This window comes from Hemicordylus capensis, chromosome 1 (genome assembly GCF_027244095.1).
Source record: "Hemicordylus capensis ecotype Gifberg chromosome 1, rHemCap1.1.pri, whole genome shotgun sequence".
In the NCBI taxonomy this organism is placed as follows: Eukaryota; Metazoa; Chordata; class Lepidosauria; order Squamata; family Cordylidae; genus Hemicordylus; species Hemicordylus capensis.
The window spans coordinates 355,033,271-355,047,976 of record NC_069657.1 but is presented as its reverse complement, the minus strand read 5'-3'; the positions used below and the strand labels follow the sequence as shown (position 1 = coordinate 355,047,976).

Here is a 14,706-nt window from a genome sequence, read left to right as displayed (position 1 = left end):
GGGCCAAAGTGGGGTGCATGTCTCTGGGGACACTCAGTTGTTTATTTAGAAGGGCCAAGAAAGGGGCTGACTTCAGCAGAGAGCACCAAGCAGTGCCAGTGGGCAGCCGGTGGCACACAAAAAAAGATGCAGTTGTCTTTTAATTTTTTTTTAAAAAACCAAGGCAAGCGGTAGGTGGCTAGTGGTTGGTGGGGGCAATAAGGAAAAGAGCTGACATCAGCAGAGTGTGTGCCAGTGGGCCTTGGTGAGCATGCAACAGCTGCTGTAGGAGGGGTTTTCTTACATGCGAAAACAAAACATTATTTGGAAATAATGGAAACTAATTGCTAATCCTTCTCTTTCCTGACACCTACCACCTAATGGGGACCCCTCCCACCAAACCCCTATTAAAAAAATTAAACCTAAATAAAAATCATTTTAAAAAAGGATTAAACCTTAAAAATGCATTACAATAGAAACCTTAAACAATCTGGGAGGAGGGGGACACAACAACAAGCAACAGTGTGTGTGTGGTGTGGTGTGGTGTGGTGTGGTGTGGTATGGTGTAGGATGTGGGGTTTCTGTGTTTGTGTGATAAAACAAAATGGGGTACTCACCAGTCAGAAGTCTCCCGTGGCGCATTCTGAATACGAATACGATGAATATTTGTATACCGCTTTTCACCAGAAGTTCCCAAAGCAGTTTGCATAAATATAAATAATTAAATAAAATGGCTCCTGGTCCCCAAAGAGCTCACAATCTAAAAAAGAAACATAAGATAGACATCAGCAACAGCCACTGGACAAATGTTCTGCTGGAGGTGGATAAGGCCAGTTGCCCTCCCCCGCTCATTAAAGAAAATCACCACTTTTTAAAGGTGCCTCTTTGCTCAGTTAACATGAGAAAGCATTGAGTTAGTCTAGTAGTCCTCTGTCCATTCTTCTCTCTTCAGCAACAGCTGGGGGTGGGGAGGGCAGCCAGCCAAAAATGAAAACTAAGGGAGGGGGGAACAGATGGCCTGGGCTGGCCTCTACAGCACACACCAGGCAGGTGCACAGGCAGGCACTGGGTTGCTTAGTCAGTGATTTCAGCCAGGGCTTGAATGTAGCCACTTGCCACCAGGGAGATTTGTCTCAAGTCCGAATCACGAATCAACCAGATCCGAGTCAAATTAATTTGGACACCATCAATTTGCACATCTCTACTTTTTCCTTCCCAGTGTACATATTATTCTTACTCCAAATGTACCAAGGGCTGTCCAACAGCCAGGGGAAGGGGAGAAAGGTCAAAGGGCTCTTCTGAATCCCCTGCCAATCCCTCTCTGTGCAGCTGTGCTGTTCATTCCCAGCCCCCCCCCCCAAGATTGGAAAATTACAGCTTATTTGTCTTTCTTATTGATCATATTGCAAATCCTTCTGGAGAACCAAAGACTTTCAGCCTGCTTCCAGTCACCACAGTGCACAGCAAAAGGGGTGTGCCATCGCATCATTTCAGTCACATGAAGCTTCAGGAAACAAGTGCTCAGAGAAAACCCTTGAAAAATAATCAGAAAAAGTCTGTCATTGTTCATTTGACACCACTATCATTATTTGATGTCATTGTTCATCAGTGTTCCATTTGTCACATTTCAGATGTTTAACAAGATCGGAAATGAAGTGAGATCCTCTTTAAGCAGCAAGAGCAAGGGGAAAAAGTAGATTTGAAAGCAAGTTTATTTTCTCATTCAAAATTGAAAAATTAACCATTGTGTGTTAGAAAGTGCCTGAATATGAAGTATGCTCCACTAGCTCACATACTGCGGAGCATCCTGATGATGGAAGAGTGGGGCATGCACACAACTTCCACCCTTCTCTAAACCCTCTACTTGCAAATGCACAGAGCCTTAAGGATTGCTTGTGTCATCACTGTAGGATGCTTCTCCCATTGTCTCCCTTTAGAGAAGCAGCCTACACCATGAACATGATTCTTAAGAGCCATAGAGGCTCTGAATATTTGCAAGAAGTGTCCATAGTGTGTGGAGAAGGATGGAAAGAGCGTGTGCATCCACTCTTCCATCAGTTTTACCAGTTTTAGATTATGAGTGCAGGCTGAGATGGAAGATGTATCATTTAACATCTTCCATCTCATATAACATCTGATATTTAATCTCAGGTTTATGGGCTACCAATTAATCAATGTTTATTTCCATCCTTTCCCAAACAAACAAGAGACAAATATGGTACAAAATTTACATTAGAAAAGTAAGTGTGTATGTTGTTCCAAAGAAAATATCAATAGAAAGTATCCTGTTGATTTAATTGGTTGAAATCCAGACTAAAAAAGTGCTCATGTAGCGATGTTGCACTGGTGCTATGGGGGGGAGGAAAATATTTGTCGACCCCCCCTTGCCTCTGAAACCCACTGCAACTCCCTCCAATGTCTCTGATGGCTGCACAACCCTCAGAGACATATTGTGTGTGTGGGGGGGCACACAGTGGGCTTCAGAGGGAAGGGGAGTTCAGCAAAAATTGCCCTTCCTCCATTGCACCAGTGCAGCTTTAACAGTAACTTTGCTTTGGATGTCAGTCCTTATTATTATCTTTTCAACTAAAGAGTTCTTATAGGGCTTTATATAGCAAAAGGTGGGCTCACAGTTTCTTTATTTATGAAGAATAGGTTTCAGAGGACAGGTCCAGGGGGAGAAATAAGCAAAACCCCCACTTCTATAATGAAATCACTGATAGGCCTTGCATATCATCAGTTCTGAGTATCTGTTTTCCATCTTTAAAAAATACATTGCCTATCTAAAAGCTGCTTCTGAGAATGAATGAGGGGTAATACATATGGGCAATGTATTTGGTTTTATTTCCATAGGTCTAGTTTCACCCATCATGCAGCCAGACTCTTATCTAAATGAACTTAAACACTTCTATTTGTGGTAATGCATTTCCAGATACCAAGCCTACCAAAACCAGACTGTTCTTAGTTAGTATGATGCATGGAAATGTGTTATTGAAAACAGAGACATTTAATCTATTTAGATGTGTGCTTATTGGCTTGGCAAGGAGGAGGCTACAGTGACTATGCATTGGAAAAGTAGCAATCATGAGAGATCTAGTGCAATTTGTGGCTAACACATTGAACTGGGAAGTCCTTGGTTCAAATATAATCTCAGCCATGAATTTACTGTTTGGCCAGCAGCTCTAGTCTTAGCCATATCCTCCTACTTATAGTCTGATGATGGATAATATGACTGATCTGCTGTATTGTCTGAGAGAATGGAATATATATGTGCTTGATGCATGGTAAGGCTGTGCATCAAGCAAATAATCAGGATCAGGATCAATTGCAAACTGATACAAATTATTTGCATCATGTTGATTATGTACAAAGGGAGTGATATATTGAATCTGATACATTGAATTGCTTTGATTCATCAGTGGGGGGTGGGGGGTTAATCTGAATCTGAGCAGCACAGTTAATCTGTTTACAAAACCTTCTGCATAACCAACATGATGCAAATAATTCATATCAGATTGGAATAGATACTGATGCCAATTATTTACTTGATGTACAGCCTTACTATTCCTATAATTATAGAGCATGTTCATTATTTCCTCCAGTATAAAATGGCCCATACCAAAGAAAGGAGACTTAACAGATTGTGCAAACTATTGCACATTATCCTTAATTTCACATGCTAGCAAAATAATGCACTGGACCATCCAACGCAGATTAAAGCCCTATGTGGAAAGGGAAATTCCAGGTGTTCATGCTGGTTCCAGAAAAGGCCGAAGAACAAGAGACATCATTGCTGATGCATGCTGGATAATTGAGAAAGCCAAAGAATACCAGAAAGAAGTCAATATGTGCTTTATTGATTACAGAAAAGCCTTTGATTATGTTGACCATCTCAAGCTGTGGAATATCCTTAGGAAAATGGGCATCCCAGAACATCTCATTGTTCTCATGAGAAACCTATACAAAGGACAGGAAGCCACAGTCTAGACGGAACATGGTGAAACAGACTGCTTCCTGATCGGCAGAGGAGTAAGACAATGCTGTATACGTTCTCCCTCTTTATTCAATTTATATGCTGAAAAACTGAGAGAAGCTGGATTGGAAGAAGATGAGCATGGTTTTAAAGTTGGAGGAAGAAACATCAATAACCTGCGCTATGCTGATGACACCACTCTGATAGCTGAGAACGTGGAAGATCTGCAAGCTCTAGTAATGAAAGTCAAGGAGCACAGTGAAAAAATGGGACTACAACTAAATGTAAAGAAGACTAAACTAATGACAATGGGTACAGCAACCACCAGCCTCAGAATTGACAATGAAGACATTGTAGAAGTGGATAGCTTCTGCCTTTTAGGATCAACCATCAACAGGAAAGGATCCAGCAGATAAGAAATACGTCGCAGACTAGCACTTGGTAGGGTTACAATGAAGACTTTGGAAAGGATATTTAGATGCTGTGATGTGTCCACACCTACAAAGATTAGAATCATTCAGACAATGGTTTTCCCCATGATACTCTATGGATGCGAAATCTGGACTTTGAAGAAGCAAGATAGAAAAAGCATTGACGCTTTTGAACTTTGGTGCTGGAGAAGACTTTGGAGGATACCATGGACAGCCAAGAAAACAAACACATGGATCACAGAACAAATCGATCCAGAATTTTCACTCGAGGCACAAATGACCAGGCTCAAACTATCATACTTCGGACACATTATGCAAAGACCCAGCTCCCTTGAGAAGTCCATAATGCTTGGAAAAGTTGAAGGAAAGAGAAGAAGAGGATGACCAGCAGCAAGGTGGATAGACTAGATTACGACAGCAATGAATGCACCACTGAGAGACCTTAAAGGCTAAGTTGTAGACAGATCATCCTGGAGAGACTCTATCAATGTGGTCACTAAGAGTCGACACCGACTTGATGGCACTTAATCAATCAATCAATCAATCAATCAATCAATCAATCAATCAATCAGTAAAATGGCTGGACTCTAGAGTTACAAGGCAGGGCCATTTTAAAATCAGAAATTCCCAAAGGAAAGGGCACAATGTCGTGGCATGGCTTAGTTGCCTGGTGCATTGTGAGGCAATTGCCGGGTGTTGGGGAAGGTGGCATTTTTAAAGGGCTGCTGCCACAAAGCCAGTAAAGTTCCAGTTAGAAGAGAGACAAGAAGTCTGGTGCTCTGATATGGGTAAGCACTAAGAATGTGCATGAAATGGATTTTGTGTTTTGTGTCAAGCTCGGGGACAAAGCAGCCAGCCAGAATGTTTCATCAAAACAGTCAGTCCAACCGGTTGTTTCAACATCAACATGGATTGTATGGTAGGGCATGATGTGTGCTACCTACCACCAAACCCACAAAATAAATGGGCAAGTGGGAGATTTTTTAACACATTTTTAACCTTTCCTCCCAACTCCTATGGATATTTTGGAGAAAGGTTAAAATTTTGTTAAAAATCACCTGCTTGGCCATCTATTTTTTTGGTTGGGTGGTAGGTGGTACTCATCATGCCCTACCACTCAGCCCACTTTGGTGTCCCTAGGAGCTACCCATGGGGAACCATGGAATTGTTTCAAGTTTCTCCATTGTTCCCTATGGCTGGAACAAGCTGCACTCACAAGTTTTGCATTGCAATTTGCAATGCATTTCGCAACCCTGCCTTGAAAAACACTGCATATGCATATAGTAAAAGGGAATCTGCTCCTCCCAACACAGAACACACAATCCAACATGGCCAAAAAAGAATCATTGATCCAGAATTCACTGCCAGCCAAAGTGCCTGTGCTCCAGTAACATCACTGGCACAAATTACTCTCTCCCACACAATTATTATGACTCCTTATGTTCCTGGGATTTCAACAGCTGCCACAGCAGCATCCTTAGCAGCAAACATAGACATAAGCATAACTAGGGCAACTTCAGCCACAGTTTGACCTGGCCATGCAAATGGCCAGGGAACATGCACGGCGTCCACCAAAATGGCCACCATCACTGAAAACAGGGCTCTAATGGCCCTTGCAGGACTGAGGAGAGGCCGGTGGGGGGAGAGGGAGACTAAGGAGACCTCTCCCACCACCACAGCCACACAAGTACCTCATGAGGCTGCCAGACCCATGGCACCACAGGGTTGAGTAGTTTTTTAAAAAAATTAGAACCCCCGAACTAGCCCCGAGCCAGCCGGGGGTGGGTGAGTGGAGGTTGGCTTGAGGTTGAGCTGAACTGGGTCCAGTCTGGCTTGAGGGCGAGCCCTTGAGCTGGGCCAGTTCAATGGCAGACCGGCTCGACCCTGAGCTGGTTCACACATCCCTACTTTTCAGTCAAAATGTTCTGACATTGGAACATTTTGCACATCCCTAGTAAGCACCCCACTCCCTACCATGTAGTAGTATTCTATCAAATAGTCTGTCTATTTAAATTCACAACCTGTGGTACTCCAGCTGTTGCTGAACTAAAACTCCTGTCATCACCAGCCATAATAAATTTTAGCTGGGGGAGATGGAAGTTGTAGTTTGTCAACATCTGAAGTACCACAGGTTGGGAACCCCTGTGTTATCAGATGCCTGGTCCTGTCACTGAACAATGAAGTGTGGAGACTGTGGCAATGCAGCAATGACCTTCCCAGAAGTCCACTTGGGTAGGATGTGCACCCTGCCCCGCCCCCCCGTTTCTGCTCCCTTCTAAAAGTTGCCCTCTAAATACCAGCTAAGTCCAGAGCATTATGGTCATTAGAGTCCTAGAGATTCACATGACCTCAACCAGCATTTTATTGCATCTAAATTGTTTATATCCCACCCATTAGCAATGTCAAGGTACTTCTGGACCCAAACCTCTCCCTGGTTTCTCAGGTTGAGGCAGTGGTCAGGAGCGCTTTCTATCAGCTTTGGCTGATACACCAGATAGATCCATTTCTGGAGATAAATAATAATAATAATAATAATAATAATAATAATAATAATAATAATAATAAAACGTTTATACCGCCCTTCCAAAAGGCTCAGGGTGGTTTACATTAAAACACCTTAAAATCAGTTAATAATTAAAATAAAAATGATAAAACATAACAATTATTAACAATTAAAAACATCATAAAACTACAATTAAACAATCAAAACAATTTAAAAACAAATTTTTAAAAAGCTGAGAAAGCCTGGCTGAAGAGATGTGTTTTCAGGTGTTTTCTGAAAATTGACAGAGATGGGGAGGATCGTATCTCAGCAGGGAGTGCATTCCACAATCTCGGGGCAGCAGCCGAAAAGGCCCGTCTCTGTGTAGCCATCAAACGAGTTGGTGGCAACTGGAGACGGACCTCCTCAAGTGACCTCAGCGGCCGGTGGGGCTCATAGCGAAGAAGACGCTCTCTTAGATACCTGGGGCCTAAGCCGTTTAGGGCTTTATAAGTAATAACTAGTACTTTGTATTTTGCCCGGAAACCTATTGGCAGCCAGTGTAACTCCATCAACAAAGGAGTAATGTGGTCTCTCCGAGATGACCCAGAGACCAACCTGGCTGCCGCATTCTGGACCAACTGAAGTTTCCGGACTACGTACAAAGGAAGCCCCACGTAGAGAGCATTACAGAAGTCCAGTCTGGAGGTTACCAACAAATTTACCACTGTTTTGAGGTCACTGATCTCGAGAAATGGGCTCAGCTGGCGTATCAGCCGAAGCTGATAGAAGGCACTCCTGGCCACCGCCTCAGCCTGAGAAACCAAGGAGAGACGTTGATCCAGAAGTACTCCCAGACTGTGAACCTGTTCCTTTTGGGGAAGTGTGACCCCGTCTAGAACAGGCAGATCAAAATCGTCTCTGAAGTTCTGACCCTGCACAATAAGTACCTCCGTCTTATCTGGATTCAGCTTCAGTTTATTCTCCCTCATCCAGCCCATTAATGCTTCCAGGCAGGCATTTAGGGAGGATATGCCAGCTCCTGAAGAAGTTGACATGGAGAAGTAGATCTGGGTGTCATCAGCATACTGGTAACACCCAGCTCCAAATCCCCTGATGATCTCTCCCAGCGGTTTCATGTAGATGTTAAAAAGCATTGGAGAGAGTATGGAGCCTTGAGGAACACCATACCTAAGCTCAGATTTTGAAGAGCAACAATCTCCAATCAACACCATCTGGAATCTGTCCGAGAGGTAGGAGCTGAACCACTGAAAAACAGTGCCTCCCACCCCCAACCCCCTCAGACGTTCCAGAAGGATACTATGGTCGATAGTATCGAAAGCCGCCGAGAGATCCAAGAGGACCAACAGAGTCACACTTCCTCTGTCCATTGCCAGTTGGAGATCATCCATCAGGCCGACCAAGGCAGTCTCCACCCCATAGTCCGCCCGAAAACCAGTTTGAAATGGGTCTAGATAATCAGTTTCCTCCAAGACCGCCTGGAGCTGAGAGGCCACCACCCTCTCAATTACCTTGCCCAGCCATGGGAGATTGGAAACTGGCCTATAATTGCTCAACTCTGAGGGATCTAACGCAGGCTTCTTTAGAAGAGGTCTAATAATTGCCTCCTTAAGACAAGGAGGCATCCTGCACTCCCTCAGAGAAGACCCAGACCTGACTACAGCAATGTGCTCTACACTGGGCTGCCTTTGTATTTAGTCTGGAAACTGCAGCTGCTACAGAATACAGCAGCCAGGTTGGTCTCTGGGGTTACCGGAAGATATCATATTACACCCATTTTAAAAGAACTACACTGGCTGCCAATAAGTTTCCGGACAAAATACAAAGTGCTGGTTATTACCTATAAAGCCCCGAATGGCTTGGGTCCAAGGTATTTAAGAGAATGCATTCTTCTACATGAACCCCATCGCCTATTAAGATAATCAGAGGAGGCCCGGTTGCAGTTGCCACCAATTGGTGGTAATACAAAACCACGTCTTTCCTAGGGTAGCCCTGGGACTTTGGAAATCACTTTTGAACAAAACTACAGTCTCCCCTTCTCTGGGTATTTTAAAGAAGGGTCTGAAAACATACCTGTTTAGTCAGCCTTTGTTTTATAGTTTTAAAGTTTTACGTTTTCAAAATTTGTATCCGTTTTTAAAATTGTTTTCATAGTTTTAATGTTTTACTTCTTCTGGTTTTAGATTGTGAACCACACAGAGATTTACATATTGGGTGGTATACAATATGTATACCATACTGTATACATTAAGAAAGCAACCAAGCAACCAAGAAACCAACCAAGCTAAGAAAGCAACCAAGCAACCAACCAAGGTTAAGAAAGCAACCAAGCAACCAAGCAACCAAGCAACCAAGCAACCAAGCAACCAACCAAGCTAAGGCCCATTCACACATGATGCAAACATATGTTTGTCATCAAGCATTCATTCATTAATTAGTCCAAGAAACTACTATTTCAGCTGAAGGAACTGTACCATACCCGTATAAGTCTATTAGGGATATGCAAACTGGCTGAAATTGCTGGTTCACATTTGAACTGGCTAATCTTGAAGGCTTGACTTTAGACTGAACTAAATCCAGTTCAATCTGAGGTTGAGCTAAACCTCTCAAGTCAGTTCGGGCCCAGTTCAAGTGGGGCAGGGGGCGTTCTCTTAGAGTTAGAACTGTAAAAAACCGAAAGTACTTACTGCTGCTGCCAGCTACGGCAGCCTCAGGGAAGGTGCTGTGGTTGCCACACAGTGGGGGGGGGGGGCTGGGGGGATCCCCCTGCCCCCGCTGGCCTCCTCTGAGCCTCCCAGGGCTGTTTCTGCCCATTTTAAGCCCATTTCTGCCCAGTTTGCATGTGTGGTGGCCATTTTTGGCCTCCATGCATGCACACAGGCCATTTGCATGACCAGCATGGTCATGCAAATGGCCTGTGCACATGCGTGAAGGCCAAGGAAATGGCCATCATGCATGCAAACAAGGTCAAAATGAAATGGGCTGAAACGGCTCCACGAGAGACGAGGAGGGCAGCGGGGGGAGGAGGATTTGCCACAGCCACCCCGCCGTGGTCACAGCAACCCCTGAGGCCGCTTGCAGCAGCAGGTATTTCAGGGTTTCAAACTGGGCCCAGACTGGATTAAATTTGAACTGAGCTCACCCTCTAATCCCTGAGGGTGGGTAGCTCAGGGGCAGGATGAGGCTTGCTAAATTTCAAAGGCAGTCACACAATTAAAAAAAAACCAAAACATTCGGGGCGGGGGTGGGGAGGCTTAGCAGTAATGGAGGTGTGTATTATTTCTTTTCCAGAAAATGTCATGCTTCTGTTGGCAGCAAAGTCAGGAGTGCTTGAAGCACTGTTGTCCTTCCCAGTAGGTAGCTTCTGCCAGTTGATATTTCTCCCCAGAATGCACAAGAGCTATGTAGCATCATTCCCTAATACATTCTTGGAATCTGCTGGAAATGTTTCCTGGAATGCATTGCACCACTACTCACAGAGGCACATTATTTTTCTATAAAAGAAAGAATACAGTAAGTTGCTGCCACCATTAAAAGGTGACCTCCCCAGCTCAGATTTTTTTTTAAATCCATGTCCTGAAAAACTGACAAAAGCCCCTCAATTTTTGCTATCTGCAAAAAGTGCAGCAAAAATGGGAGAAGGTTCAGATCAGTACTCATTTCAAATGAGGCTCCTCTGGATTTGTCCCTTTAAGGTTTAAATGGAGACTCCGTGGCCTCTTCTGAAAATCAATGAAAATGTACAGGGAAATGCTGAACCATTAGTGAAAAACAGAGGTGATGTGCAGCCTTGTAAAAATAAAAATGCTCGAGTGGTTTCAGCTCAGTCTTGCCTCTTACACCCAACACACTGCTGCAAAAACTCTGTAGGCATTGGGGAATTATTCTACACATGGATAATTTGCTTTCAAATCTTCAGGAATAATGATTTGAACTTAGACCTATTGTAATGTGATTCAGATGTTACCAGCCCAAAAGGGAGTTTCAAATAATTTCCACACAGTAAAAATTCAAGCCTATTGCAATAAAATATTAACTTCCCTCTCCTAAATGAAATGAAGTATATTATCTGGTTATCATTATAACATCCACACTTGGATCTGTGGATTTGGCCATCAGTATCAGCATGAGATTATAGAGAATTCATTCTGAAAATGATGGAAGGGGAATGTATATGTCTATATGCTACAATGGATGGTCATTACAAGGACAATACAATTTGTCCAATCTGTGCACAATTCTCCTCTTTGTTTACCAACTGAAATATGCATTGAGACTTGTATACTATTTTGAAATGAAATGTTTAGAACTTTAAAAAATAGAGATTTCACGGGAAGTGGCTGTTTACTGAAAAGCAATCAGTGTTAACTAAAATCAGCAACAGATGTTTATGCATTACAATTAAACAGAAGAGGAAGAGAGGCCCCTTTATTTATTGAACACACTTCTGTCATATTGCAGGCAGACCACTGTTACTTCTCATCTGCTGGTACGGTTATCAAAGGGCAATTGTATAGTAGAGTCAACCCTCTATTTCTGATACTTTGGGGGCAAAGCAAGAATGAGACATATTTTAAGAGAAGATAAATGGAATCAAAGTGCTCTACTCATCCCTGTTTCGGAAAGTGGCAAGCTGGCAACTTGATAACTTCCCTTGTGTACTGAGGATTCTGCTACCCTTCAGTCCTGCTGATAATGGGAGCGTGTGATCTTTTGTGCATTTTGGAAAGGATCTGGTCTCATTGGTACAGCTACAGCAACTACAGCTTACCCAGTGACTCCATGGGGTGTCAGGGCACAAAGAAGGTAATAGGGATGTGCCAATTGGCTCAAGGTCAAGCTGGTTTGCCATTGAACCTGGCCTGTTTGATGGCTCACCCTTGAGCCAAACAGAACCTGGTTCAGTTCAGCTTTGAGCCAAACCACCGAGTTTGTCTTGGGTTTTTTTATTTTTATGGCCAGGTCCGGTGGTCCCCGGGTGGGGTGGGGGTCCTGCCATGGCTTTGGGGTGTGTGTCTTTGAAGGTTCCCCCTCTGCTGGCCTTCCCCCGTCTTCTTCAGGCTGGTATGGCCCGTTTTCTTCAGGCTGGTTCAGCCCACTGGCTCGTGGTGGCCATTTTGAAGGCAACCACACATGAGCACTGGCTATTTGTGTGCCCAGGTCCTTTACAAAGGCAACTCTGAGGTGCCACTGTGCCTCTTTTTCAGGGTGGGGTTTATGAGGCTTTTGAAAGGTTTGGGGGGAATTAGAGTGAATGCAGCAGCAATTCCTTTGATTTGTTTTTCTTTTAAAACTTTTAGAAGAGCAATGATACTCCTTTTATTGGTCACTTGCTGGTGGCCATCATTATTTGTAAGCCCAAAATGAGCATTCGGGGGTGTGGGGAAGACAGCCACAACTGAGGATTTCAATTTTACCCAGAATGCCCATGGACTGATGCTATGGACTGTTTGGATGATCCTCCAATGGGCCCATCATAATGGGGAGAAGTGTGGGTGCACACATCTCCTTCTGCTGGATATGCCACCCACTTCAGCTTAATCACTCCTTTCCTGGGTTTATTGTTTGTCTGAGGAATCTTTATCTATGAGACTGAGATCCCTTGGCATTTCAGGGTTATAGATCAAATGGAGGAAGTGGCTGATATACTGTGCAATGTTACACACACAGTGAGACATAATGTTTGTGCAGTTGTGCAACACAAAAATTCTGTAATGGAGACTGTAGACTCACAATCATAGCAATGCTGGTTAAAGTGTTAACCAGGATGACCAAGCACCATATGCTCCTGTGGAGAGTGATGTGAGACTGCGGCTTTCCTGGCCAATCCTGATCAAACCACTACGATTATACCACATTTAATCCTGATTGTTTAACCATAGTGGTTTGGCCAGGATTGCCTGGGAAATCCACATTCTCAAATCACGCTCTGCGGGAGTGCATGGGGCTTGGTCATCCTGGTTAACACTTTAAGCAGGCTCATCTTGATTATGTGAACACAGCTGGAGTTGTGCAACAGTGAAGCCATTATATTTATATTTATATTTATATTTATATTTATATTTATATTTATATTTATTTACATTTACATTTACATTTACATCTATATCTACATCTACATCTACATCTACAATGGTATTGGGGATGCACAACTCCACTTACACAATTTTGTGCTGGTGCAATAGCTTTCTTTTGCTTCTGTGAAACCATTGAAGCTGTTGAAAACTGGGCTAAGGAACCCCAGCCTTATTTTGCCTGCGTGTGTGCACTGCTGGGATTGGGCCAGACCCCGGCGGTGCCTCGGTGGCAAATCCACCTAGGCAGCCACCCCGCAAAACAAGGGGTGTTTGCATTAAGTGGTATTTCAGCGACAAGTCAGAGGCCAAGTAGGTAGGTAAGCAATAGGCTTAATTAATAAGGGGGTAGGGAAGAGATGACATGTCTTATGGGTAGGAGTAATAAATATGGATGTGGAGCATACATTTTCAGTTATACCACAAATATAAATTGTTGGTGGAGGGGAAATGTGCTGCTTGTAGGATGGATATGGTTGTCTAAGAACTGCTGAATCATGCATACCCCTAGCTTCTGCTGGAACTGCTGATGGAGATTTTTCAGAGAGCAGCCTGAGTTCATTAAAGTCCTGAGTTCAATAAGGAACTCAGCTGTGGGGAATTACATACATACACTAAATCCATATGAGACTGGAGCCTATTCCTTCATCCTGAGTCTTAGACTAGTCTACTTCCTCTTTGGCTTTGATCAGGTTACCACAATTATGCTTTCGTTTTATACTCACTTCCTTCGAAGGATGACAGCTGATTAGTTTATGTTTACATACTCTCATAGGAATAAACATGTGCATACATAAACACACATGTACCTCTTTTGACCAGATGTCACCCCAAATTCACCCCACAAAGTTTATTTTAAGAAAAGCTTTAAACTCCACTCCATGAACCAATTCCATCAGACTTGTCTATGAGAAGTCTATTTGGCAGTCAACTGACAAATTATGAATTTTTCATTCCTTCAACAAGCATCATATACGATGATGAAGAAGATTTATGTAGTACTTTAAATAAATAAATAAATAAATAGATAGATAGATAAATAATTTTTACACATTCTTCTTAATAGCTAGTTCTGTTGTCAGTCAAAACTTTCAGTCAGTCAGGATATCAGCCAAAGTCTACAAGAATTCCTCAAGTCCTGACTGGTTCTGTTGGTGATGTGCATCACACAATATGGCCTGAGATGTTCCATGGCTGTCCCCTCAGACATACTTTCCTTCCCATAAGCATTGTATACATGGACTTGAGGAAATCTTGTATACTTTGGCTGATATCCTGACTAAATTATTCAATGAAGTCCCATTGCAGTTAATTTATATAAATTTCAATGGCAGACTAGGTTGAGTAATTTGGTCAGGTTGCCAGCCTTTAACTCCTCTTCAGACATTACCCTGATTGTGCATATAGGGGTCTGTGTACACTAACAGTGAACAGTAAGGCCCCTCAAACACAGGGTACAGATATGAAGTGTACTACTGTACATGCATTGAACATAATGTGTGAATAACTATGCATGTGCACAGATCTGTGTATGTGTGCAATGCACATAGATTGTATGTACACTGAATATGACATTGGAATAGGGCTAATGTCTTCATTTATTCCATTTTATACTTCCTTTCCCCTAAGGAGCTTGGGGCAGCATATACAGCACCCACCATTTTACCTTCACAGCAATAATTCAGTGAGCTTTGTGGCTGAGTCAAGGTTTGAACTCTGATTACTCTGCTGTAAATCCAGCTTTCT

General features: G+C 43.1%; 1 protein-coding gene across 1 annotated transcript; it reads right to left on the bottom strand.

The window, feature by feature from the left end:
- Positions 1-5,820: 5,820 nt before the first annotated feature.
- On the bottom strand, positions 5,821-8,484 carry LOC128339283 (uncharacterized; the record flags this gene model as incomplete). Its single annotated transcript, XM_053282906.1, has 3 exons — positions 5,821-5,859; positions 7,129-7,665; positions 7,927-8,484. Coding segments are annotated over 3 exons (1,134 nt in total), but the record flags the coding sequence as incomplete, so codon positions are not given.
- Positions 8,485-14,706: the final 6,222 nt, after the last annotated feature.